The sequence below is a fragment of the Galendromus occidentalis genome, unplaced genomic scaffold (genome assembly GCF_000255335.2).
Source record: "Galendromus occidentalis unplaced genomic scaffold, Mocc_1.1 scf7180000077073, whole genome shotgun sequence".
Classification (NCBI taxonomy): Eukaryota; Metazoa; Arthropoda; class Arachnida; order Mesostigmata; family Phytoseiidae; genus Galendromus; species Galendromus occidentalis.
The window spans coordinates 102,097-129,773 of NW_003805061.1; the positions used below are offsets into that span (position 1 = coordinate 102,097).

At 51.1% G+C, this 27,677-nt stretch overlaps 3 protein-coding genes across 3 annotated transcripts; 1 reads left to right on the top strand and 2 right to left on the bottom strand.

Annotated features, from left to right (window-relative positions):
* Window positions 1–5,330: 5,330 nt before the first annotated feature.
* Taf11 (TATA-box binding protein associated factor 11) lies at window positions 5,331–7,074 on the top strand. The gene is made up of 4 exons (XM_003740616.2): window positions 5,331–5,411; window positions 5,951–6,156; window positions 6,293–6,444; window positions 6,564–7,074. Exons 2-4 carry the CDS (start codon window positions 5,959–5,961, stop codon window positions 6,829–6,831), a joined length of 618 nt encoding a protein of 205 aa, XP_003740664.1. The 5' UTR covers window positions 5,331–5,411; window positions 5,951–5,958; the 3' UTR covers window positions 6,832–7,074.
* A 307-nt stretch (window positions 7,075–7,381) lies between these two features.
* LOC100898737 (uncharacterized) lies at window positions 7,382–8,709 on the bottom strand. Its single transcript, XM_003740617.2, has 2 exons — window positions 8,269–8,709; window positions 7,382–8,179 (listed from the first exon to the last, which is right to left on the bottom strand). Exons 1-2 carry the CDS (start codon window positions 8,470–8,472, stop codon window positions 7,382–7,384), a joined length of 1,002 nt encoding a protein of 333 aa, XP_003740665.1. The 5' UTR covers window positions 8,473–8,709.
* A 213-nt stretch (window positions 8,710–8,922) lies between these two features.
* Window positions 8,923–10,652, bottom strand: LOC100898884 (uncharacterized). The gene is made up of 3 exons (XM_018638465.1): window positions 10,554–10,652; window positions 10,159–10,416; window positions 8,923–10,062 (listed from the first exon to the last, which is right to left on the bottom strand). Exons 1-3 carry the CDS (start codon window positions 10,554–10,556, stop codon window positions 9,277–9,279), a joined length of 1,047 nt encoding a protein of 348 aa, XP_018493981.1. The 5' UTR covers window positions 10,557–10,652; the 3' UTR covers window positions 8,923–9,276.
* Window positions 10,653–27,677: the final 17,025 nt, after the last annotated feature.

Sequence of the window (27,677 nt, forward strand, 5' to 3'; positions counted from 1 at the left end):
CTTATGACTCTTATTATCTCGATGGCTCGAATCTACTCGATCGTCACGGGAGATGTAACGGAAGTGACGTGCATCGGAGATGACCGCGCCGAATTCGAAAATAGGCGAGGCGAAGACCTACGAATCTGCGGAACGGCAGTCGCCGAGGCGATTTAACGCCTACCTTGTGTTCATAGCTTTCTCATAGCTGAGGCAAGGCGAATGTCTCGAACGCGGAGGTTCAGCATGGGCACATGATCCCCATGATCCCGAGACTGTGTAGCTACTCTACTCAGCAGGTAGCGTTGTGGTCCGCAAGCGGCGATTAGTAAGACGGCCGTCCACCATGCGACTTCTCAGCCGACCAGAATCGCGGCGACTTGTGGGAGACGATGCCTCGACGGTCGTTCCGACGGCTGATGGAGGGGATTAATTTCTGACGCTTTCTAGTGTCTGCATAGTTTGTTCTAAACTTCGGGAATCGGGTACGGAGTGAAGACAGCTCATGGATATCTGTGTATCTGATATAATGACATTGTTTTATTGCGCAAGCCTGACTTGGACTTGAGTTGCTGAGTGGGGTACCTCGCCATCATCAGAAGCCATCATCCGATGAGGATAGGTCGAGGACTGTGAATTGGGGTCGGAGTTAATACGGTTTCGAAAATTGATTGACAGTCGCGTGATTATCATTCTCGATTATGACTCCAGAGCACTTTGGCGTATTTCTACGCGAACTTCGGTTCGGCCACCGGCCGACCCGGCACTAAATTTTTTCGGTGGGTTTCACTAAGATAGATTTCATCTTTCTCTCGACGAATCCAGAGCCCGTTTGGCGACTGTCAGATACCGGAACTTGCGGCATAGTGCAATACGGCAACGATGAAAATCATCACAACAACAATCAGGTGCTCGGAGTAAATGAACAGGCTCTAGATCTGAGCCGTGATGTGTCCGGATCACAACCGTTCAGCGCGATCGTTCAGAGTCCCGTGCCTCGGTACCTGCCGGCGGCCGTCTACGAACACGATCAGGGGACCTCGGTCCGTGAAGGAAAACCGCTGGATGCAGTGATTCAAGAGTGTTCCACTAGGAAACGCAGTAAGTTCGAACTTTTCTTCTCTCACCGCGCATTCTCTGTCTCAAGTCGTATCGCCGGGAGCCCTCTAGGTCGCCCCTCGCAGGCCTTTGAACGCATCGGACCTTAAATTCCTCCCAGCTCATAAGACCATCTCTTCCCTAGAATCTGTGATGAACGGAAGCGCTGCAAAGAACGCTCGCACGGACGACGAAGACGAACTCTTCGCATTGTCGCTCGTCCCCGCCCTTAAACGTCTTAGTGAACAAGAGAAGTCCATCTTGAAAGTGAGAATCATGCAGAATCTAGCCGAAGCTGCATGTGGCAAGCTTACCCAAATTTAGGTAGCCACAACCACCAAATACCCGGCCCAGACAACCCACACACGTTATAAGAAGTTAAACCTCCTATTTATGAACCACCACGATCTCAAAGAAGAACGCCCTGAAAAGCTCTAGTTTCCACGCTGAGTGTTGACGAAGCGACGAAGTATTGGAGATTAGAGCTTGGCTTAACTTATCTCACAAAGTTCCGATCTTGAGGAGAGCTCCTCGAAAAAAAAACTCGTTCAGCAAAAACTAAAAAAAAAGAAACGATCCCTGCCGGCCTAAAAAGAAAAACAAAAACAGCGTCGCGAGTGGGAACGCGGCATTCACCCTCATTACGAAATGAAGTGCCCGAACCCACGAGAGCTGACCTGATTTCCTCGACGAGACGATCACCGATGAGACCCTCAGGGTCGCCAAGGATGTTTGGGGATCGCTGAATCGGTCGTCATCATAATAGAATCAGCTTTGTAGCCATCATCCGCTGGGTACAAACTCGTATTCTACATCGCAAGATCTCATCATGTGCTTTATATATACGCTTCGGACTCTCTAGACTTCGTGTCGGTGTATCAGAGGATACACCGACCCAACGTCTAGGGTGTATCCTCTGATACACCGAGTAAGTTAATGTACTTTTGTTACCCTTTTCATTCTTTAAGTATTTTTCGATTAATAAAAACGTCTTCGAGACCCCAAGGATCAGAGCAAACATTCCCGAGGCCCCCTGCCTCCGTAACACTCGCCGTTCAGAAGCGAGTTCTTATAGGTATTTAGGTATGTCTACACACATTTACCGCCTGATCCTTGGTGAGTCTCGATTTTTTCCGTATAACCTGTTCCTTCCTTCCGTTGAAAATCTCCTCCGGAATCACTGCCTTCTACATCGTGGAGAGACAGATAGTCGACTTAGGGGATCGCTCCACAGAAATAGCTCAATTTGAAGAGCGCGGAGAGGCATTTGTGTAGCCAATGTCCCCGATGTGATGGGAGGGATATTACCCAGCATCTTTGGCGACGACTAGACCAGCCGGAGTAGTAGAGCCGGAAAAGTTTTTCTCGCACTTAGCCAAAAGGAGTGCCCGGGATTCAACACGGGTAGGCAGACTATGAGATACAACATCGCCGGAAGTTTGAATCCGGAACGACTTAACGCTTCCTTCATTCGACACCAAGCGCCTCCCTCGATCCATTCAATCATGGAAGGTGATTCGTGGCCTCACTTGTCAGGGGCGCGGCGTTTTGCAGACACCTCGGGACTCGGCGGTAGGAACGATGTCGATTCATTCGTCAGACCGTGGGAGCTACACTGGCGATTTTCAATGACGATTGAGCGTGTTTGCGTCGAGAAGAAAGATGCCGACCCTCTAGTTTTCAAGATGAGCCTCTCGAGTGCCCGATGCGAATATCCTTGATACGAAATCTTCTTATCCGCGTGTCGAAAGCTATAACGACGCTATTCCGCAAATAGTCTTGGATTTTAAATCTGACATACGGATGACTCGATTTATAATCGAACGTCGAAATGAATTCGGGATTCCGCCTGCTTTCACCTCGCCATATCTACTGTGTGAGGGCTCGGAATCGGGGAGAGGGAAGGAGTAGTTGCTCCTGAGGATGCCGGGATCAGGATCAGAATAGTCTGCAATATGTTAAAGTGTTAGTTTGCGGCGAAGGGACGACGAGAACAAGGGACCTCGGGCAAGAGCGGGAATTTCAAGTAGCGCTTGTCGCTCGCCGGCGTGGCACTGACGATCTAAGAGTTTTCTACGATGTTACACTCCCTCACCTCTCGAACATAGCGATTGCCACTCCAATGTCCAAGCCATCCGAGCAGTTTAGGCTGACGTTATCGTACCTTCAAAATGAAAACTGTGATCATCCTCACGTTGCTGAGTCTCACCGCTGCGGTGCCCCTGGGATGCAGAAAGTTCTATTGCTTGGCCAAGCAGCCGTGTGGAGTTCCCGTTCCCGAGTGCGCGAGAGGCTACGAAAATTTCGGTCGACTCGAACCATGGATGAAACTTGTCCACGGGAATGCCTACGTTGTTGGAATAGCACCTCCTGTTGAGCGCGCCACGGAGTTCGAAGCCCACTTCGGGGCACGATGTCTCATAACTTTTCGTGTGCAAACACCGCACGAACCTTATCCGCGAGACGCGTGTATTGCAGCGAACAACGTTAGCGACGATGTGATCCTCGACTGCTGAAGCTGAAATTTCGTTCGAAGATTGCATAAGTTTCAGTCATACTCTGTGCGCGAAAGGACTTCTGAGCTGAGGAATGTGTCAATGACGATGCGCTCTCTCTCGGAATGAGGACGCACTGAGATTCTTCAGTCGTGTGTCGTTTCTTGGAGATTCGAAACAACGTTCCACTTGGGAATAAACTCGATCAAGCGATATGCGGAATGGACGCTTGTGTATTTCGGATTTCTAGGTTCCTGTTCATACCACAAATGAGGGAATGAGGTCTTGACTTCTTGACTCGATGTTTTGATACCTTGTAATGACCCGATGCCGGAAATCTTGCTATTCAGGGTCGAAACTAGGGAGAGGAGTCGACTTCAAGGTGTTAAGTTCCCATTCCTCTTCTGCTGAATTTCGGCCGAGGAGTTCGATCTTTACGGAGAAGACTCCCTGAAGGCTATAGCGATTCATGAGACACCTATGAATCGTCTCGATACTCCCCTCCGGACACTCTCTTTTCTCAATCGAGACTTTGGTAGAATTGTCTCAGGGAACATGATGCTGTCTCTAGGAGGATCTCGCCGAACTCGCTAGCGATCTCAGCCGCTATAGATTCACCGAAAACAAAGCATTCGAAAACTTCTTTGCACATACGGTAGATCGTTCATTTCCCCTCAGTAAAATTTTGGATACTCATGCACGGATACCGGTTAGTTTCACTCCCGTCGGAGCCTCCGGGAATATGTCCACAGCAGATCGTCCGGATACCTGAACGCAGCCAAAACGCGACTGCCGTTGATCTTCAGCTTGCGATCACGTCTATTTCGGTTCTTGTCCCCTGCGCTCGGTGACTTTTTCTTGCAGAGGTACTCATGTACGGTGCTCTCTGTCAGGTATAAGCCTAGGGGAGCGTAGAAGAATCTTCGACAACAACTAACCTCTGGACGGTAAACGGAGCCTCTGATATGTCCATGTAGTGAAATCCGTTCAGAAGAGGCGAAGAAGGCCTGCCGGGGTGAAGCCTTCCGCGCTATGGCGCTCGGCGGTGGCCCGCTCCACAGAAGGATACCACGATCGAGGCTTGATCCGCGCACAGCTCGAGAGCATTACCACATGAGAGGGGTTAGCCATCCGACCCGGCTCTTAAACGAAGCAGGTCTATGCTCAGCGTGCCGACTGAATCTAAATTCTATGGCGAGCGGAAGTAGGTGTGCCCAGAGCGACTCAGAGACTTTCGAAGCAAAGATCTGGCGTATTGACTGACGTTTCCATCCATTTCATTCAACTGGAGCTCCATCAGAAGGAAGTAGTTTCGATATGCTCAGAGATAAAGGAAATTTCTCTCGATTGAAAAGAAAATCCATCAAATCAACGAGAACAGATAGACACAGTCACTCAAGTAAGTAGGCTGCCATAGGCCGAGATGGCCGAGATATATCACGTTCGTCGGGCATACAAGTCGAGAAATCCCGGTCTCCCCATGCACGTCTCGCTTATCTCCTGTGCGCGAGAGACCAAACGCGCCCCTCTCTTCGAGGCCTCATATGCCCTGATAGCCTTCCGGAGATGACTTCCGTCCCATTTTCTCATCTGTTTCCTTGAGCTAAACGTGACTATGAGTTTGAGTCTGAACGCCTCAACATGCTAGCGGCGAGCGTCACATGTTAGCGCAGCGAGCGGCACCGGCTTAGCGCGGTCGTGTGAGTCTTTCCTCCTTCCCCCTCAAGTTCGTCTGCTCGTCTAAACACAGACAGATTCAGAATCAGACTGTTTGGCCGCCTTCGAAAGAATACTTCTCGGCACTGTGAAAGTTCGGGGATTTCCGACCGGAGTTTTGAGGTGAGCAGATCTTCGTTAGAATAAGTTTCCAGAGCACAGACCTCCGCGTTCCGTCGTTCCTTGTGTACGGCTTCTCGGAGCGATAGGATGATTGCGTTAAAGAGGCATATTAGGAGACAAGTTCGCTTTGTTCGGTATTCGGACTCTTACGATTGATTGAACTCTCGACCATTCCCTCAACGGCGACCTCCGGCGAGGAGTTGTCCTCATCAATGTTGAGCTACTCGGTGCTCACCCGCCCTGTTTTTGAATTCCGGCGGAATCTTGGCGGAGGGAGACTAACCCGAATGGGACTCGCTCCCTTCCCTCGAACCTAGCGCTCTCTGGATCGCACAGGAGTGAATTTCCGAATAGTATTGACTTATGTTGCTTTTCGATGTCTCTGATGTTGAGCAAGCTTCCGATCAGATATTCCTTGTCGTTCGGAGAGCTCGAAGCAAATTACTTGGAACCAGAGAGAAGCTGTTGTGAGATCGCCTCGGCTGGCCTACGTGCTCCTTTTGCGATCCCCCTCTGTCACCGTCGTTGTTTCATTCTAGCGCATACGATGGATACGGAGAGGTCCGAGACCCCTGATCGACTCTCTGACGCGGACGACTACGACAAAGAAGACGACAAGGAGGAGGATCCCCCAGCATCGACCGAGGCCAAGAATGAACCCGACCGTCAGCAGCAAAGAGACAGCAAAGAAGTCGATGACATAATCACTCCCGATTCCCCGGCGCACAACTCTCAGCCTGAAGAGGTAAGTTGTTCTCGTTTCCCGATCCCGACATTCGACCCTCCGTAATTTGACGACAGATCTCCGATGTTCAGAAATGCGCTTTATCCTCTCCTGTAAGCCGTCCCCCCCCCCCCCACCAAAGACAATTGCTTTCCAGCCCGATGATGAGCCGCAGCCATCTACCAGTATTGTGCCCCCTCCCCCGCCTAAAACTCGGGAAGAGATCGAGCAAGAAGAACGGGAGAAGATGAGGGTGCTGGTGTCTTCTTTTTCGGAGGATCAACTGAATCGCTACGAGATGTACAGGAGGTAAGTCAGCGGATTCTGGAATACGGATCTGGGGTCCGTGGATAAAGATGAAAGTCGAGAGAGAAAAAAGCTCCATCTTCGCGTTGTTGGGCCGTGATTGAGAAGAGTTCCCTTTTCAGAGCTGCATTCCCTAAAGCCGCGATCAAACGTCTAGTGCAATCAATAGCCGGCTGCTCCGTTTCACAGAATGTAGTCATTGCGATCTCTGGTATCGCGAAAGTCTTCGTCGGTGAGGTCGTGGAGAAAGCACTAGACTGCATGGAACACAACGAAGATGGTGATCTCAAAGGACCTATTGAGCCGAAACACATAAGGGAAGCCGTGCGGCGGCTCCGGAGCGCTCAGAACATGCCGAAACGTGTACGTCCGAATCCTTATTTCCGATGACGAGAGGCGCCCAGGAATATGATTTTGTGCTCATCGATGTGATTCCACATCAGGAGATCGTTGCGCCAGGATATCTCGACCGTCCTGTGTACAGCTTGTGTACCATATTCTCTTGAATCATCTGCGTCCGTCATCGAGAATGATTAGCGATGGGGGGCTATCAGAAAAATAATGTTCTGAAACACCTGTATGTATATGATGAAACCCTGGGGGGCGATTTATTGTCATGCACATAGGTTTCTCATAGTTCGTTGTGGCCTGAGCTCAGGGTTGTCGACTCATAATACAAATGCTAGTATGATCGACAAACGGTCAACAAACTCCTGGAGTATTTTTACTAAAATCCAGTCTCGGCTATGGGATGCCTACAACGATGAAAAAGGAGTCGGATTTAAAACAACTCTTCTCTGACCCTGAAGACGACTCTTTGTTGGGGTCCTCCTCGAACCCCCTACAATCCACTTCTTGCATTTAGCCAATCGTCCCTCCGCGGGACGAAACTCCACCCATCGTCGAGAGGAGGCCTCGTATCAGAGGAAAACTTGGAAGACTACGAAATATATCCATGGACCCTGCATCCTTGGGAGTTACTATAGGAGTTCTGATACGGCATATGGCCCGTAATTGTGAAGGTGAAGCGGCTGTGTGAAGTGAGAACTAACGCTGCCGACGGCTGCAGTGTATCGTAGAAAGGCGTAGGGTGATTGCCGGAGCATCGTGAAACGACTGGAACGCCATGCATTCCTTGCATACATGGAGCGTTCGAGGCCCGCAAGTTTGCTTGAACGTATTGCTCGAACGTTGCGGTTCGATCGGTTGTCGAGTAATAAACGGCGGGTCTCACGTATCTACATCTGGTCCGGGTATCAAGGCATCTGCATCGATAGCGAATTTCCTGCCGTGACTTCGGAGCATGGGCGAATATTGGCTTCGCCCATGATGTGTTTCCCTCGCTGTGTTCCTCGATCGAGTCATCATGTGATTTCAGAGATGCTGTTGACCCTGAATCCATCTCCATAATCGATGAATCGCTCTCAGAGTCCAGTCGTTTCCGCGGAATCTCCCCCAAGGAGACTCTGGGCGGTCTTCTCATGAACGAAGTCACATCGGCCAAGACCATCCGGTTCTCTTTAGCCGCTTGGAGCATCTCGGTCCACGGAATACGAACTGTGCAGAAATCTCCCGGGAGAGGCGGGGCCTCCAACTGCAGCTGATTGTAGGATTCCACAGAGACCTTCACGTGTTTTAGTGTGGAATCCAAAGAAACCACGAATCCGTGCCCAGATGCTCTGGGTCGTGGTCCTCTCACCACCGATCCCGGATACTCAGCCATCGGCGCTGGCTTGATCTGTAAAGGGTCGAATGCAGATCGAATTGTATTCCGCCCGGAAAGCCTGATTCGGATAAGTCCAAAGGAGGACGGTACAGTCAACTCACATTCACGGCTCTTCCCGAGGAGTCGATGGTGATATCCATTATCATTCCTGGTTCGAGATATTTCTTGTCCTTCGGTGGCAGAAGTACATCCGCGTAGGAGAAGAATAGCTGTTTTCCCCGCAACTCCAAAGGTGTCAAGACACGTATGTAGCCGCTGCACGGAGTTTTATTCGTGGAAATGTCACTAATCAAGCCCGTAGCCATCTCGGCGAGCACTTCCACGGTCTTGGAATCAGGAGTCCCAACTCTGTTCTTCTTCGAATTCGTTTCGAAAATCTCACGCCACGATGGAGGAATGCGTCCAAGTTTTCTCTCGGATCGGAGGAATATTCACCCGGGACCGACTCCTCTCAGTATGCCAAGGAACGCCTGGTCTCCGGAATGATCTGCTCGAAGAGTTTTCGGAACTCTCCACGACTCTTGTTTTTACTCGAGTTATTCGTCTCCGAGCCGCTCCCCTGTTCGATCAGCCGCGGCGCCGTAGCTGACGTACTTTGGTGGACTTCGAATGTCATCGTGCACGTTCCGATTCTTGTGGAGTGCATCATCAGCTGGAGCCATCAATCGACGGCTTCGGAATATCCCGTCGGTCATCCCGACGAATGAGAGAATCGAATGCATACAAAAGGCATCGAGGAAGAAATCAAGCCTGTCATTCCCGAGCTGATTTATTCAGGTCCTTTCCGTGCCTCGGGAACTTTACATATGGTCGATGACGCCGATAAAGAAATCGAAGCCCCGGATGAGATAAAAATTGAGGCTTACAATCGCTGAGAAAAGACCAGAGTGTCCAGAGAGAACAAAGTTCCAGAGAGGAAATTCCCTCCCGAGAAGCTCGCGAGAGAGATGTGACAAGATCTCGCTCGAGTCGATTAGCTATGCGGCAAAAGCAGGTATGATGATTCTTAATATTCGTCTACCCAAGGTTTGATCACCGGACGATCCAAAACTCGAAATATAAATCTAACAGATCCGGCGAACACTTACAACTCGTTCGCGTCAAAATTCTCAAGGAAGCCCCGTCGCGTTGTGCCACGAAGGCATTTCCGGATTTACGCATGAAGTACAGCCAGTCGGGATCATAGGGTAGCAGTGGCTCATACTTAGACATCTCAAGCAGGAACAGGGCGCATGCATGTTCTGTAGAGGGAAGGATGGGATTTTCAAGCTCGGCAAATAACACTGGTCTTGACAGCAAGGTTCTGGGCAGCACGGCAGCGACTTCACAGGGGTGCGAGTCAGACGTGAGTTGAGAGGACGGGGCTTTGGGCTCTCGGGAGGGTATTCGTCCTCACTCGAGCTCGCGTGGCTCTGAGGGGTCTTGAAGCCAACCCTTCTAATGATGACTGGCCCGTCGATTTGTTTGGGAGTGAGGGTAGCGCCTCCAAGTCCGACGACATGTTTCTCAGGCGTGGAGACGCACCGTCTTGACATGGGCTTCTTAGTACGCGTTTCCGCTTGCGTTCCGTCGTCTGATGGTAGCTCTTCTTTACCGTCATCCTCATCATCATCCGGGATACTATCGTCAGGTATCCGGAGCCGATGAGCGCAGACGATGTCGCCGTCGAGAGGTCTCATCTCTCTAGACGCGTTGACTATTCCCGTCCAGGTCAATCGGACGACGCAGACATCTCCCAAGCCCAGGGGTTTGTCGAGTTTCAATGCCGAGTACGATGCGGGATCGATGTCGACTTGCTCGAGGGTGAAATCCAGCGCCACACGCATATTCTTACCGTCGCGGCTCGGAGCTCGAACCACAGCACCCTGATACATTGCGGGACTCAGCGGAGCTATCTGTAGAAGTAATCGGGAGAAAGAATTAGTCCGAATAATCTCCCACTGTCCTCAGACCACAGATAAGTTAATCTTCGCGCTTAAGGCGACTCTCACCTGTAAGGCCTTGAAGTCTACGGGGCTTTTCATGTTGTCCATCGGCTTATCTATAATAATGAATTTTAATTGCATCCCGACGCGGAGGAGCTCCCTCTCATTTTTGGGGACGGTGACGTCGGAGAAGAAGAACGAGGCTTCTCGACCGCGCAATTCGATAGGGGTCAGGAGCAAGAGGAAGCCGTAGGGATCGGGCTTTTTCGGGAAAACTTTCTTGATGATACCGGTTGAATCCAGGTGTTTTCCGTTGCCGATAGCCTTGAATGAATCGGACAAATAACGAACGTCACTGATCCCTAGGTCCACGCAAGCGAAGATGCTACGGGGTCTCCGAAAACTCCGAGCGAGTCCGCCCTGCGCGTACTCGGATATTGCGGAAAATACTCAATGCTCACCATTGTTTCCTCGTCTCGTAGATTTGGCACGGTCGAAACTTGTTTTCCCACTCGTCACCGCTTGAGACGCGCTCTCTTCGGACAACCGGGGAGATGTCTGAGACAGCAGCGGGATGTTGCGCTGGAACCTCGACCGAAGGATTCTCGTCGGTCGAGTTTCCTGACCAGCTTAGAAGCACGTGCAACGACCAGAATTCACTCGCGAATTTCCGGGGCTTCCAGAATCGTCTCGCCGTTCCTCCACCCCGAATGCACTTGGAATTATTGGGTCAGGAGACGGGGAACCGGTTCAACGATCTCGTTTCCGACGCAGCAAGTGGCATGAGTGAAGCGTCCATGTCGTCGCAACCTTGTTTTCGTGTTTTCGCGCATCACTCGGAATCAGTAAGAGACATACGCTCCCCCTCGACAGTGGCGGGAAACGTTCATAAATTCCCATCGAGGGTGGACGGTTCTCTTTCGTCCAATCTCCGCGTCATTTCTGCTCGGATTTCTGATAGTCCGCCTCAGCATCGAGAAGCTCGGTTAGCCAAGCGAAGTTTCCCTCGCAATGAACCAAATGAGTGGGAGGAAAGACACGAAAGAGGTTCCGATTTCCTAGGGGCTGAAGGTACTGACTCTTCTGCAGCGGTCCACGCTCCATGTGCTTCGAGAATCTGAGGGTAGATCATACGTTCTCTACAGGTGATGCTGAGTATTTCATTCCAAATAATCGATCCGGTCCAGAAAAGTTGTGGACCAACCGATGAGCCAACTCCTGCCGCCACAGATCAGGCTCTTACGGGAAGAGCCGCGGGCCGTCACACCGTTCCGTCCACCGTGGTCGATAAGCGGAGACGCTACTTCCCTTGGATATCGCTCATCCATTATCGAGTTCATGATGGGCGAGAGTCTCACTGAGGCGGTTCTGACTGTGACAAGGACCTGAAATACAAGCACAGAGCTTCGCGTGCAAAACTCAGTCTGAGCTGATGATCGCCCGGATTCGATTTCGACTGCGAGAGACTCGTCCTTGATCAAACGGGGTAAATATGCTAGCATGGGTCTGAGCTGAGGAAAGAAATCTCACCGCTCAGGCGACGATCCAGGAACTATAAGAGCCCAGCATCACCCAGCGAATTTCTGTTATTCAGAGAGAGAAGTCATGTCCACAGCGGAGGCACTTCTCATTTCTCAGAGTGCAATCATGCAGTACTCCGGGCCGTTTATTAATCACAGACAGGACGCGGAAATCAGATTGGGACTTGGGACGTAACTTTCTCTTCTACGCTCCGCGAGTCAAACTCGAGTGGAGCGACCAGACGATCATGCAGATCGGCGGACTTTGAAGATGTCCCGTCGCTCATGGTTGCCCGTCGAAGCGTCGTCTCGGTGAGCGGCACTTTCCTCAGAGCTGAAATTCGTCGCGGACATCTTCTCGAGGAGTGAGTCGAGTTCATTGTTGAAGTTCGACATTTCGCGCAGCTCTCCAGACTCCACAGCGATCTCTCGTTTTCTCCTCACCGTGTTCAGTCGGCAACCCTCGAGCTCGTAGCGAATCTCCTCGAATAGCATCTAATGAAGCAGCTCGCCGACAGGGATTGGTTACACTTTGCGCTGGCCTTCTGCTGTTGGACGTAGCGAACAAATGTTTATCGTGCTGTTCCGAAACTCCCCGAGTCCTGCCAAAAACTTGACCGCATCGAAACGTTCAAACATGTGGGTTTTATTGTTTCTTGCAAAAACTTCGGATAGTCGTTCTTGGTTCTCTCGGCGACTGGGCGATGATATTTGGTATTTGGGACAATATTAGTTCGTTTCTACCGCGTTGCGATTCGACCGGGAATCTCCCTGAAAGAGAGGAGTTGTTCCGATTGGAGCGCTGCCGTGGTGGCGATAAAAAAAAATCGAGAGTAAGTCTCGCCGAAGATTTGGCGTCAGGTGAAAGGACAGCAAGAAACAGCCTGAAAAATCCGCTTTGGCGGGGAAGGCATTGTGTTCGCCACACGAATACGTTCGCTCTCTCTGAGCGCTTTCGTTACCGGCCGGATCAATGCCTGGGCTCCGTGGTTACATTATGTACATATCCTGCTTCCGTAGCGTATTCGCAGCGATCACCGATCCCCCTCTTTTCCACCGGGACACTCTCTCAATCAGCCCCGACCGACGCTCTGTAATGCGTATGAATGCGAACCTGCCGTGAGAGGACAGCGTCGATAAATATTAATATAAGAGTAGGCATATCTGACTGGTCGACTGGCTGGCGGGCAGGTAGGTAGGCCGGCCGATTCACCGACTCGGGAATCGGTAGCATCGGCAAGCAGTAGCTCAAGCGAGGTGTATAATCATGGTTGCCATGACCACAGTGAGAATACAATCGTAATTGAGATGTGACAGCCTCACCTCGACGGCATATCTAGAACTGCACACCATTTTGATCATGATGTATTCTAGTTCAATGCCCTGAACGTACGAAAATCGCTCGTCCATCAATCAGGGACTCCTGCCTGAGACGCCCGACATCGCGCTTCGATCTGGGCTATCCGGTCGAGCGAAACACTTTCCTTCGGAAAGGAGAAAAAAGAAGGCTGATTGCCGAGGTGCCGATGAGCTCCTCCCGGAAGCTGAGGGAGTCCGGCAAGGGCGCATCTTGACCACGGGGATTAGCGTAGTACTCCACTCACTTGTCAGACTCGGTCGATATTCGACAGAGGAATCGAACTTTTTGTCGGGATCGCTCGCGGGCAGGTCTTGATCAGCTGCTTCAAAACATCAACGATGCCGTAAGGGTTTCAGCCAGTCGTGGAGCGAGCGGATTTATCTGCCTTCCGATCGGCCGAGCACGTCTATCTCGCGGATCAATCTGATGCCGTTGTTTTCTGTTTCATTTTATGCAAATGAACATTGGCTGACAGTAAAGTTGTTCTGTGTGGATTCGCATACCGCTGATCGGAGTTTGTCGTGATCTTCAGAGGACATTGAGTCATCATCTGCTGTGTCTCTAAGTTTTTCAACAGCGACAAGTCTACAGTCAATGAAGTCTATAACCTTTTTTTCGCGTTGCCGTTCGGTCTATCCCTGTCCCGTGCTGACGCACACCTCACCTACGGGCTGTTGGGACAATCTGTTTGAACAACGGACTGCTCGAGGAGGAAGCGATTTTATCTAACTACGGAAGCAATCCACCGGATCGCCTCCTAAGCGTACGTTTTCGACTCTTCCTGGATTCACACGGACAGCAATCACGGTATTCTCGGCCAGCATCACCCAACGAGTATTCCATCAGAAAAACTCGGTTCGGAAAATTTTCCTGCGATTCCTCATCGGGTTCGGAAGTCGGAGTTCCGACCCAGATCGAGTTTCTGCGGAATATGTGCGGCGTATCTGGGCGCGTCGATATGGAGAACGATACCGAGAATCGGCCGCAGAGAAGCCGCTCAATGCTTTGACACCTTCTGAGTGAGTCTTGCAGCGTAGGAGGAAAAGCGCGGATTCCGGCTGAACAGAGAGGAGGAGATGCATCATCCACTGCTCCACCGCACGAATGGGAGGCGATTCAACACCTACACCCCCGGAACGGAAGCTGGTCTCGATAAAAATCCCCAAAATCACTTCCTCTCTCTCTCCACTGCGAACAATTCCTCCTTGGTGCTTGTGGTGTGGAAAATATTTGTCGCCTGACTTCTGATGACTGAGTTTTCCTTTTTGCCTTGTGCTCCTCGGGCGAAGATCCATGACTGCCGCTGCGTCGGTCCGACGACCGGCAGCAACACTCCATCCTATGCCGCTGGCGTCGCCCGATCCATCTATTAATAAAATTGACATCCAAGCACTTTGGCCGACTCGGTGCGTGTACGCTGGAGGCGGACGGTCTCGAAAAGAGTTTCCTCGGTCCTCCCACGGAATGGGGAGCCATCGCTTCCTCCCAGAACTTTAGGGAAAGGGTATCGCGTCCTTTCCGAGATCGTTCGAGGTCCGCGATCATTTTTCCCCCATTGAAAAATTATTATTGTCGGGGAGTCGCTGTCGCATTTATTTCATGGGAAAACTTGTTGCCAGATGGCATTAAATACGCACGGCAAGCTCTGGGACGTTGCGGAGCAGCCGCATACGAATCGAGGCCTGCTGGCAAGCTGAAGCTGTTTCATCCGATGCTCAGGCCGCCCATGGCATCGCGCATTCATTCTTGTCCGATCTACACAATCTCTCACTGAGGCCCTCTCGCACTTCTTCAGGTGGCCTGTTCTCTGGAAACGTCGAATGTGCGCTAAAGTCGGCGCCTCGGACAGTCACTCAGTCGCTTGGTCATCCGTAATAGGCCAGAAATCGATGGAGAAAAACTTGTTTCCGGCCGACGACTCATCTCTGTTATTTCTTTGTCCCATCTCGACGGTTTTGCCGACCGAGTTTTCGTGAAGTTGAGCGATTCCAACATTCCGACATAGACGTTCTCCGTCGGCTGAACAGAAACGGGAGGAGGTGTTTCTTTCCCTACCGAGCTCGGAGTTAGTATTAATATTGTTATATCGGAAGCCGATTCGAGGGAGCGACCTCAGGAAATGGAAGCGAAGTCATTCTTTGGTTAATTTTGCTGAGCAAACTTTTTCCTTTGGATCGGGAACGACTGTGTGCTCCCTGCGACTCTTCCTTCCGATAGCCATATTGCCTATCGATACCCACGTATCTTCCTCCCTGCTCGTCGCCCCCTCTCGCGATCGACGATTCTCAAATGACTTCCGTAGAGGAACAGGGACGCCATCGCAGCCATGACCGCCTTCGGATGTGTCGTGAGTTCTTTCTCGACACCTCTCGCGAGCCGAGAACGAGAGAACTTGTCGCTGCGATACGATGGGACATCGAGCGGTCTTGGAATTCTCCGGTATTCCGTACGGAGTGGGCAATCCAGCGTTACTCTGCGCGGTCACCGCAGCGAACTCGCGGGTTGTCGAAAACGACGGAAAGCGCTCTGTGAGCGTTGTGCTGTCTCTTCAAGGTCCAAACGGAGTGGCATCGATTGCTTACAACGACTGAGCAATTTACCCGAATTCGTGTCGCGTGTGACCCGACAAGGACTGTCTGGTGTCATGTAAATGCAGTGACGACTGAATGCGATAGAGTTGACTAACTGTTTACCATGAAAATCGAGCGTCAGAGCCGTGGTCCGTGTTATAGCGAACCGGTGAGTGGGGTTGTTCAACGCTGTGCTATGTGATGACGGGTGATTCGTGTCAGCCCTAAAACCAAATGGAGCTGTGGGCGCTTCGGTGCTCGAATGTTCATTGTTCGTCATTTCTCTGAGATTAGCTTAGCTCCGACAGAACGCAGCCGACGACACCGTTGACAACTGCGATCCTATTTGTCAATGCTGTAAACAGTTTGCTTTGAATCCCAGTTCACTCCATGAATCCTTGTAATGGGAGAGTGACGGTCAACCGGACGAACGGTCGCTCCATTCGGCTCCAAATGAAAATTCCGTCCGGGACGAAATTCTCAGACGCGCCTACCCAGATGATTTCGAGCCAGAAAACGCGAATCCGAAAGGCTGAGAGACTGCCACGCTAATGAGGGACCCGAAGAACGGGCCCGCCACAGCCTCATCGAAAGCTCGGCTTGTACGTCCGCCTGGCAGTCGACATTCATTGCCGGATGAATCCCTCTCAAGAATCGATCTCATTCACATGGAGTCGTCGACGAGCGCGGAAATACACAGTACATTCTATAAGTAAAACCTATTTATGCGAGACTAGGCGAGGAATTCCGTTCACGTTGAATTTTTGAATAGGACCCTCCGTAACGAGGGCGCTGGCGACAGGAACGAATGGTACGAGAGATGATCGTCTAGCGAGCATCATGATGCCGCTCCAACTCGGTGGGAAACTTATTCGAGGGAGTCGGTGAGTCTTCTCGTCATTCTAATTTTCCCTCCATTACAGGAATATAAATGCACGGAAGACATGAGTTGAACGCCTACGGTTGCTCTGAATGGAACTGAGGGAATTTAATATTCCGAAAAACTTTATCATGTCTGCCCTCTCTTGTTCCGCACCTCGAGCGGAATTTCCACTTGGGGAACTCCAACATTTGCAAAAATCGTCCTCCTTAACTTCGCTCTCCGCTGTCAGCTAACCGCGCCGTTCGGAAGAGGATGACGTGAGGCCGAGCCCGTTCGTGGAGAGACGTTCTAACTCGGCGCGAACTCTCATTGGAGACCGCTGTCGAGCCCAGTTCCGAGACCAAGAAGCCGAGGCATCTCTCCCAAGTTCCCCGAACGAAGGAGAAGTTTTCGAACAAAAGAGTGCTTCGTTAAGCGCTACCCAGGAGGGACACAACTCTGTACGAAATCTTAAATGACAGGATTCGCTCGCGCTTCTAGTTTTTCATTTTTTCCATTTCGCTTTCTATCGTGCTGCCCGCTTTCTTCTTCCTGCTCTATCGTTTCGCCGTTTCCCTTGTTCCACTTCAAGAGCTCCGCCGCAATTCATTTAGGTTTCGTGAATGAAAGGAAAGCCTCGTCGCTCTGCTTAACATAATGTTTGAGGCAAAGGATTTTTGCCATCAGCACGACGGCGTTTCACTGTTCCCCCAGGAGAGCTGCGCGAGCAGCAACAAGCGCAGGGCTGGCCATCGTTCGAGCATACCATAGAGATTCATAATTTCCGCAATGACCCAAAGAGCCCACGAGAAGCCTTTTCCTCATTGAAGAGCTTGACCAAGAGAACGGGACTCCCGAAGGATTGCATCCGGAAGCCGAAAACACTACCGGACTGCCTTCGCAACGATGTTCTTTCCGATTGGGATTGGCACTTTTCTTTCGCACTTTGGACTCGCACGCATGTGACCAGCCGATGGATCCGAGGGGCTGAGCTCCAGGCGATCAGGGACGCTTCCAGCAGTCATCGATCATGAGAGGGAGCAGAGGTCCGTTGGTATCGACCAGAAGAACCTACTCAGCCCTCCCTATCGATCCGCATGCAGCGCAATTACGGGGTTCCGTGTCGACATACTCTACTGAATCAAATAGTCACATGAAGTCCAATCCGCACCGGAGAGCCTTGGATCCTAGCGACTTCGTGGGCTATCCCGAGAGGTATCCCCAGAGCGGGTTCGAACGCACGATAGTAGGATTCGAGCTCCTTCCTCTGCTGGAAAACCCTCCGTTCGTGGAGTCGAGTCATATCGAATCAAGGCGGAAGGATCAGCTGCCTCATGGAACCGCTCTCCCTATTCAGCGTCTCGATCGATAATCATGATGACCGGAATGACTATCTCGAGGAAAAGTCAGAGCCTCAAGAATGGAATGAGCACGAATCGCGCCATAGAAGTTCCCCGGCTTTTTTCTTAGTTGTTCCTGACACCTCGGATCAGTTCGTGAGCTTGATATCATGGGACCTTTTCGCTCGCGATTCTGTCCGCTATTTCATTCCCGTAGAGAGGTCAAGTAAGCGATTCCGAACGATTTCTTGCTCCCCCCCTGTGCTCCGAGCACGGAATGAAGACACGTCCACTAAGCCATTCGACGAATATTCTCAGCTTTTCGTCGAAGCTGTATGGGGGTCGGTTTGGTTTCATTTCCCCCTCCGAAGGAGAAGCAGCATTCGACGCCGCTCGTTGACGTCTAAAAATGAGCATCAGCGAAAGGGACGCAGAGAATTTGATATGACGAATCCTTTTACGACCCTTACGTCGATCAACTCAAAGTTCCCGTCGCTCCCACGGACATCCCTCGAAGACTTTGTGGCCGCACATATAAATAATGGAATTCTGCAGATATAGGGGCGGTTCCGACGACGATTGATTCACCGCTCCACAACGAGACCGCACACATGATGATATGAAATATCGGTTCTGTGAGATATTTTCTCGCTCGTTAGTTTCTTCTGCGCGGATTCCGAGCGGGTCGTTTCTGTAGTGAAAGATTCGAGCATATATGTGCAATGGACAAGCGTCGGTTCGTGAGAAATATGATATTTTCTCTCACGTGAGAAACGTTTCTCACAAAAAGCAGTCCATTGTCGCCTTTCCGCGAGCTCGATAGCCGAACGTTTTCGTTTCTCGATTCATCCCACTGTAGCCGCAAGCATCGCCCGTTTGCGCACTTGCAGACAAACGGCTTTCGAAGCATTTGAATTTGGTATGGGAATTCCGCCCGAGCCGGGCCGGGGTCACCTCGAGACAGCGATCCTCTTGAACTTTGAGTTCTACCTGACCATCAAGACGATGGAATGATGATATTACGAGCGCGCAATCGTCCCCAATGATACCGAGGGGGACTCATATGTCACGACGGGAGACGACGCGGATCATCAAGACTCGGAGAATCGTGGAGGCTGCTGGATTTTAAAGACTCGCGATTTCCTCTCCCGATGCAAAAAATTGAACGAAAGTTGCTGGAGTTGTCTGTATGGACATAACCGCGTTGTTTCGCGGTTGAACCTCGGATGATGGCTTGCTCTGCGATGTCACGCCCGATCGCTCGTAGCTTCGGTCGAATGAAGGGAGTTTTATATATTTTCCTTGCTTTTCGTTCGCCTCTTGTTGCGAGCACAATCTCACGCTTGGATAACTCGGCTTGCTAGCGCTCTTTCTATAGTGATACAATATATATTATGTACCTAAATTATATCGCTTGTAGGCAATGCCGCGATAGCTCCTGCGGCATGCTCCAGAGAACCGAGGGTCATCACTGTGAAAGATCACCATGCCACAGGAGAATACTCTTTCGATCGAGGATGGCGAATTTCTCAGCTCGAGGAACGAAACACGGTAGTTTTGCTTCAGGAAGAAACGGGGAGCCCGTGAATTTCTCGGGCCACTGGGAGCAAATTCAAGCGGCGAAGTCCAGAATCCTAAATTCGGTCAAATAAGAAGTGAGATTCAATAAATATTCAATCGGATGAAATCCGATCAGATGAAGCCTCCGCAATGATATTCTCTGTGGTACCTCTTCTGGCTCGACGGAAGACAGAAGACGGTCCGAAACGGAACGCATCGAGGTGGATAACCTAATATTTGAATGGAGTTTAAATTTTCCGAATCAAATCGGTATCGATTGAGAAGCGCGTGCGTGAGACGAGGGGGAAGGAGCATCGCAGACGGAATGCCTCGGCACTTACACCAGGACGAGATCTAGATCGGTTTTGTGATTTGAGGTTATTTTATTAACGCTGTCCCTCTTGCGGATCAATACGGTGTGCTCAATCTGCCTCCAGAGTTGCGCTCGTTATATACATGCTCGTATTAATATGTATGCGGTTTGGTTCCCTCAAGGAGAATTCGCTTCCAATCTACTGTCGGCAATCAGGGATCTGACGAGCGGGTTTCGCGACGCGATTCGCGAGATAGGACATCGTCCGCTGACTTCATAATAGCGGTCGACATCGAAGTGATACCGACGGGTCGGTAGACTCTTGGGGGGAGAACACGTTTCCCGCTAGATTAGAAAATTTAGTGCCTCCTTGCCGGACTTGGGCGTAGGAGCGGCCTTGCCGTCGACACGTGCACCGTGTTCGAAGTCATGAGAGTGATTAGAATTCCAGGTCGATTTTTCTCGGAGTCGACTCGAACGCGGCGGGCTACGGTCGAGGAACAGTCGGGATTCGTGTTCTAGGAAGTTGGAATGGAAAAGTTTATTTATAATTTAGCTCTTGGAGGCTTCAGTGAGGATCGAGGGTTTCCCGGATTCGTGGCCGACTCCGATTTTCGGTTGATGGGGGATCCCTTGGCGTCTGAGTGAGAGACCTTCAGGCTCTCTTCAAACGCGACTGTTTCTGGATATTGATTTCGGTTCGATTCGCCATAAACAACAATTGTGGAGCCCTCCAACGAAGCTCCTTGATGCTCGGAGTCCTGATCCTCTCCCGGAATGCAAGACTCGAGAAAGGAGGACTTGAGCAGACATTAAATCCTCAAAACCCAGCCGGCCGAATCTTTCCACGATGTTTCGCGATAGTCGATCACTTGCCGACTGTGGGATATCCTCCAGATGAGGGCAGGACAGTTACGCAGGGAGAGGGGGACGGAGCGGCCTTCATCGGTGTCTCGTCGCACTCGGCGCTACCATATCACCCTTACAGGACGCGGCGATTCTCTGAGCTTGTCGCTCGGTTAAGAAACTAAAGGGATCCCTGCGGCTAGAGGGGAAGCTGTGTCAACGTCGAATCCGAGGAGTCCGCCTCGCCTGACGTTAGCCTCCCACCCAGCGGCACGACTTAGCTCGTATGCGATGAATTTGAACGATCTCAATTACTATACATACTATAATATAATAGATCGTAGGAGCATTGTGTTTATCACACCTGTGTAGAAGACCACTGATCGCTCCAAGAAATGATTCAGTAACAGGGGTTGACCATGATTAAACCTACGATTGATAGACATGTCCCAGCTTTTCGGGCACCGTTTACAATGTTTGATGGCCGCCATCCTTCCTGGTCGCGAAGGCTCTACGTCCGATTGGGAGAATCGACGTATTTGCTCGATTGGGAGAATCGTCGTATTTGCTCGATCGGGAGAACTTGACGTTGAATCATTTTCTCGTGGAGAGAAGTTTGCAATATATGATGATACAATGATAGGATCGGTGGGACACATTGGGCCTCCGAGCTAGCTCTTTTCCGGGACGCTACGTATGGGGGAAGTGTCTCATTGTATGGCATCCTTTCCCAGGATGGACCGGCATTTCCGGAATTCCCTCGAGATTGACGTAGAGGTACAACAGTATGGAGAGACCTGCCTCTTTTCCCCGATACGTCGCTGGCAGCCCTGATGGGCCTTAAGTTCTCCCGGGACTCTGCTCAAGACAAGCACGTCTTGCAATCGCGCGGGGCCACAGACTACCAAGTGTGCAGTCGCATCACGAGATGCGATGCGGCCGAGATCCCGACAGAAACACAAAGGCGCACTCCTCTGGGACCGAGGGAAGCTGTTCTCGCCAGTACTGGAGAGCATTGCCGGAGTCGATATACCGAATCGTCGCAGAGTCCCGGGAGTCGCGATTTTCCCACCTTCCTGCCCCATGCTTCAATCCCGACGCCGAATATCCTGGGGAAGCTATTCTCCGGACTCCGTTCTGGAAACCCTAATTCGGGTGGCTTCGCCGGCGTTCAAGAGTCATCTCGTCCAGAGACGTTTTAACGGGGAGTCGTGGCTTGATTGAAAAACGACAAGATTGTTCTCACTGTTTACAGGATATTCCGTTGGATTGTCCACCCGCGGAACGTAAAATTAAATGCTCATCAGGCCGTACGTCGTCGCGCTGTTCCTCAAAGTGGGAGAGATATAGCTAGACCCTGAGCGACGAATGGACTCGAGCGGTCATGGCAGTTCGTCTTTCCATTGACGTCCTTTGCTGACGATTGTAGCTGCAATCATCATCATGATCATCCAGCGTTCTAGTTTTGTAGCCGACTTATTTCCTCTGAAACTTTCGCCCAAGTGTCTGCCCATCGGTCTGTCCGTGCGTCGATTGCGTCGCATGGCGGCCAAGCGTCTTGGTTCCGTGCGCTGCGGTTGACACACGCGCGCCATCTCACTCACCAGTGTGTTGATGTCGCATGGCGAGCTCTCTGCGACAAGATTCGTCGCTGATGGCGGAGTCGACGGTGGCGGCGGCGGCTCAGTCAGCAATCACACGTAAAAGCAAATTTTGACCGAACGTCCAGCGGGACAACAAACCGCGCTCTGTAGCCACCTCTGCAGGAAGCAAGCCTTCGTGCTGCCGTCGCCACAAGACGCGGTATATATAGGAGACGTTTTGAACAACTGGTGTTCTGTCGAACAGCAGCGCACGCCATCAAGTGATCCTCCGGCAGAGGGACACCGGACACTGACAACGGCAGCCAACACCGACAGCGACTTTGGCCCAGATAGCTCGCTCGATTGCCGACTGGCCCTTCGCCACTTATTGTACGGATCGAGAACTTGAGTCACGTTTGTTTGGCTCATTTTGAGGGAAGAACAAACATTCCAAGATCAGATTCCTAATCAGGACTGTGTACAGACTTTTGATTGTCGGCTATCCTCAGGAAAGTCGGAAAAGAGAGTCCCTTCGTCCCGCCCCGTCAACGACGTCGACGGGCCCGTAATGTTCGTACATATTCGCATCTCGCTCTCGGAAAATTCCTAAATCACGGATGTGGCGACATATCTCGAGAGTTTCCTTCCCTGTTGACTTTCATGGGGGTAGGTCTTAGGACTTTCCGTATTGAGACCGAGACCCGGCGCATTGATCCACCGAGCTCACGACAATGATTTCCTCTTCGTGAGGATGTTTTGAGATGCCTAACTCCATGATTCTGAGACCGTCCGGAAACTCGCGAGTTTGCGGCAAGGATGTGGGACGATGATTGACTCAAGAGTGGGTGATTCCCTTCTGCTGAGGAGCGAGGCTGTCCTTCTGGCACTGCCTCTTGAAAGCCCATTGATTATCACGAGCTTCACACTGAATTCGATGAGCATCGAAATTGGAAGAACGTTCGGTTGCTAACGAGCTGTCGTCTATACATTATATCGGCGCGATCGGCGCGGCAAGAATGAGAAGCATGCTGTTGATGAGGACACCGAAGGAGACAACGAGAGAAAAGAACAACGGTTTCATTGTTGATCAAGCCAAGCGAGGTATTCGGCCCAGGTGTAAATGGAGTGTCGATTGGACGGCAGCGGGCACGTTGACTGACTACAACGGTGTTTGGAATTCGTTCATTTCTCTTGAGTGAGCAGCGCCGGCTCGCTCCCCTATTTAGGCAACGACATCGATTCTATGGATGAACAGCTTCGGCTGCGAACGTCGAAGAGAAGCCGCGAACTTTTTCATGGGGAATGCCAATGAGAAATGGGCTGATGCGTTGCTCCTTTTCCCGCAGCCGTCACTGCATCATGAGCAGCCACGACAACGAGGAGAAACAAGAATGCCCAAATCGATTCCTGCCACTTGACCATTCGGTTTAGATTTTTCGGTCTGTCTGCTTGAGATGCAGATCGCTCATTCTCTCTCTGAGTCTTGCATTTGAATAGCTCTTCTCACTCAGTTCGTCCCATGCGCTCCTTAGTGCTCGTCGTGGTGCTCGCTCTGTCGCTTCCGATGTGGTCAAAATTTTCTGATCGTGCGTCGCAGTCGGACAGCCTAAATATGACAACAGTTGCTTAGTCGGTGGAAGCTTTTACATTTCAAGCTTTTTATGCTCTGAGTCGTGACTTCGAATCGGTTCGCCCGGCCGACCGAACGACCCAGAGGCCGGCCGCTCGAACGGTCGACTGTCCGACTAACTACGAATTTGCTGTCATTTGTAGGTGTTTTTCTTCCTTTCGTTCCTTTCTTGGTTTCCATCTCCGGACGCTCGCTGCAAACGTCATCTTGTCGATGTTATTGCCTGAAATCTTTAGTCTGCGAGCAAACTTAGCTATCCGAGTGAGTGACTGAGTGACAGCAGCGAGCTGGCCGCCGGCCGGCCGGCTATTCCACCCATTATAGTCCGGACCGTGAGCGCCAGCGGAGGTTTCCAGAAGAAATCGATGCGAAAGTTTGTGGAGAAATCAATAGAAACGCATTGGATGTGACATGCCCAAGAGCATCGATTCTGTCCCATGAGTTAAACGAATGGAATATATGAGACGACAACAACGGCTGCTCGTGGAGCAAATGACCCTAGAAGAGCGGTCAATCAAAACCTCGCCCGAGCTGTCAGCTCTGCCCCGACCGTAACACTCGAACGCAGTCGACAGATTTCGATTTTACTTACGGACTCCTCCACTCCCCGGTCAGCGAGTCATCGGACCAAGAATCAATCGATCGCACGGTGCCATTGGAGAGGAAATTCATGAGCGAGAATTGGAAGGTTGTCCTTTTCGGTATTCGAGCAATTGAAAGGATCAACAATGGAGCTGCAAAGACCCCAGTGACAAAACTATGCCAGCGTCGAAGTATTCGTTTCCTTGTTCGGCTTGCCTCTGAAAAAGTTCCCTTCGCTCCTGCAGCATCGCTTTCGAGAAAGCAGCATCGGATACCTTCCATGGGAGTCCTTAACACGCTTTTGGTCAATGGAACGGTATTGGACGACGCGACGATAGAAATAGCTCGGGAAATCTACCTTCGAAGTGCTGGAGGCATTATTGAGCTCGGGATTTGTCGACAGAGCACTGGAGTCGCGTGGTTGGATGACGTGCCCGGCTCCCTTCGAACATGTGAAGCGTCAAGCGGTCCATCGTGCGCGGTCTATGGTGTGGGCATGTATCCACAGAAAGTTTCTTTTATTGTCGTCCACCATGTGACCATCGGTGAAGTCTCAGTCCGCGAAGAAGATCGATAGATCCATTAGGAACAGCAAAACAAAATCGGAAACCTTTTTTCGGTCAAATATTTGAAATGCACGAAATGTGACGTGCGCGTCGCCATCACACCTCTCCACGTCGTTCCTAGGGGGTGCCTCGGCAGGCGGATTTCCCAGGACTACAATCACCTTCGGCGATTTTACGTGGCGCAAAACGGTGGATGTATCTCCTTCGAAGGAGAGCCCGAGCGTCAGATCGTCGGCGGTCGACCCGCGACCCAAGGGTTCCTGTCATCTCGCATGATTTGCGCTGAGAGGCGCCGCCGCCCGTAGGTGTCAATCGAAGAGATCGACTCCGAGAGCTCGACACCCTCAACGAAGATTCGAAAGTGTTCCATTCGAAACGACAAAGGGTAAGTGAACAGGCTACAAACTTACACTCGTACACAAACCTAATGGCGATACGAAGCAATGTGTCCAGCTCCGCAAAGCTGTGCTTGAGACAGATATCGATCATTTAGATATCGTCAGAAATCGAACAGCATTCGTCGGAACGACCAATTCCCAACGATCACCGCTCGTTGTCCCGCTTCCAAGCCGCCCGATCTCACGGTGATGCCGTCAGTCTCAACTAAGTAAGATGGAGGTGAAATTTCCCGCGATCCAGGATTCCCCGTGATCTCAAGTCAAATGAGCACCGACCGGAATCAATCAAACAGCCGGCAGCCCACACAGCACGCACCACATCTCGTGACAACACGAGTCCCGAGCGTGTTTACCACAGCGACAAGCGGAGATTTTCCACAGAAGGGAAGATAATATTCAACAAACTTCAACAGAAACAGATTTTCCACAAGATCCTGCAAACATGAGGCGATTCCCGGCCAAGCGGAACGTTCATGTTTCGTGTAGTTGCTATTGTTGTCGACGTCGGCGTCGACGTCGTCGTTATCATCATCGGCGCTGTTGTCGTAACTGAGTTTGAAGAAAACAGAAACAGAGACTAAAACGGCAACGAGGAAAGATAACGAATGAGCCGAAGAGGAGAAGTGTTTTGTTTGAAGTTTCCCCACTCAGTCAGTCAGTCAGTTGGAGGGTTAAGCTGCTGCCGATGCTCCCTCAGGTCCCTACACTCGCTGGCGAGTGAGCGAACCAGACATGAAGACCCAGAGATTGACCAAGAAAAAAAAAGAGACAAATAGCATGGACGCGCGCTAAACGCCAAATTCACATCAAGGCGAATGTGTGCCAAGGCGCTTGGCCAGGCGTCGTCCCGGAGAGGATCTGCCGCCACGAGTCTTCACCGCAACATTGCAGTCTCGAGGAGAAGTATTTGTTTTTCCCTGAACATAAGAGAACTACATAGACCCGCAAGTTTCCCGGAGGAGCCTCGAATATTGCGCGAACAGGTGTCATATCTCTCTGATCCATGAATCGGTCTCGGTCGTGTTCGAAAGATTATTCAGGGAATCCTGATTCCTTGTCCGTACTCGCCCGGGATACAAGCCGGGCTCGAGGGTATTCAAGTCATCGAGAAACGGCTCGACGAGATAGGACCGACGATACGATTGGCTTGAGGTGCGGTCAAAAACTCAAACGACACATTGAGGGAGTGGAAACAGGTACCTAGTCCGGTGGGAGAGCGAGCGCACACATCACGGATGGTCGTTTCCGCTAGAAATTGTTGTGAAAACTGTTGAACGTTTTTTTCTGTTTGAAGAAGTCTATCGTTAAACCTGTGTCGATGGATGTTTCGAGCAGTGACGCGTCGGACGGAGTGCCGATTGGCGTGTGCGCACCAAACAAAACATTGCCTCAAATCACAATGCACAAAGCACTACAAGCTACGTGCGGCGACGGCGGCCGGGATCGCGACAGCGGCGTCCGCCGCATCAGAAACAAGTCGTCACGGCTGCTAATACTGGATAAACATCACAAGCGCTGTCACAATGGCCGTGACCATATCGTTGTAGGTTCGGCGTTCGCACTCTTGATTCTAAGCTCAAGCCCCCCCGCTCACGCAGGAGAAATCAAAACAAGACAGTCATGGAGGTTCGCGGCGATCGTGAACGCCTTCAAAGATCAGAGTGATCCACTCCTCTCCCTCTCGAAACTCGATGAGGAAAAGTATCCCGCTCACTCGGGGAAATCGTGCTCGCTCGAGCAGCGAGTCCTTCCTGATGAGGAATCGGGCTTAGGAACGTCCGAGGTAAATCATTGCGCGTTTCCTCCGGCTTCATTTTGCTTCTTGTTCCTCTGTGTTCTTCCTGAGTCCTGTCCTCTATTCTCAGCACCAAATACTCCTACAGGGAGCCTTGGTCGAATGACTTCGCCCCTCTCCCTACGGGCTCCTCGATGTTATAGACATTGTCTCGTTGCTTTTTATTTATCGCTTATCTTCCGCGCTGTCTCGTTTCCCTCTTCCTCTTCGCCAGCTGGCTCCATTATAGGCGTATAGCTTTCACAAGTGTGCACTGCAGCGGAAAGTATATGCTGTCTACCCGTGGAACATTGTGGTCGATGCAAGTACACCGCAAGCCCACTTGCGAGCGAGACAAATCGTCGCATAACAATCTCTGATGAACTCTCTCCGGCCTGCCTCTGGTGAGAGGAAACCTCGGCCTCGGAGACACCCATCCCGGGGACAATACGGACAATATTGGGAAGACTGGAACGGAGAAGCAAATCACTGTTACCATAAGAAGAGCTCAGGGGAACAAACAATTCGCCGCTGCCGGGAGAAAACTGAAAAAACGAGACGCAATCATGGAGCGGGCAAGGAAGTTCGCAGGAGATCGGCAGAGAGAAGAGCAAGCAGTATATGACGCTGACTTTGAGAGTGTTCGCAAAAGGGTGTCAACAGACAACAAAGCAAACCAAC

Coding starts and splice junctions, on each gene's coding strand:
- Taf11 (XM_003740616.2), top strand. CDS start 5,959: ATGGATACGGAGAGGTCCGAGACCCCTGATCGACTCTCTGACGCGGAC. Junction 6,157..6,292: donor ACAACTCTCAGCCTGAAGAG/GTAAGTTGTTCT, acceptor ATTGCTTTCCAG/CCCGATGATGAGCCGCAGCC. Junction 6,445..6,563: donor CGCTACGAGATGTACAGGAG/GTAAGTCAGCGG, acceptor TTCCCTTTTCAG/AGCTGCATTCCCTAAAGCCG.
- LOC100898737 (XM_003740617.2), bottom strand. CDS start 8,472: ATGGCTACGGGCTTGATTAGTGACATTTCCACGAATAAAACTCCGTGC. Junction 8,180..8,268: donor CCTCGGGAAGAGCCGTGAAT/GTGAGTTGACTG, acceptor GACCCTTTACAG/ATCAAGCCAGCGCCGATGGC.
- LOC100898884 (XM_018638465.1), bottom strand. Junction 10,063..10,158: donor TAGACTTCAAGGCCTTACAG/GTGAGAGTCGCC, acceptor TTACTTCTACAG/ATAGCTCCGCTGAGTCCCGC.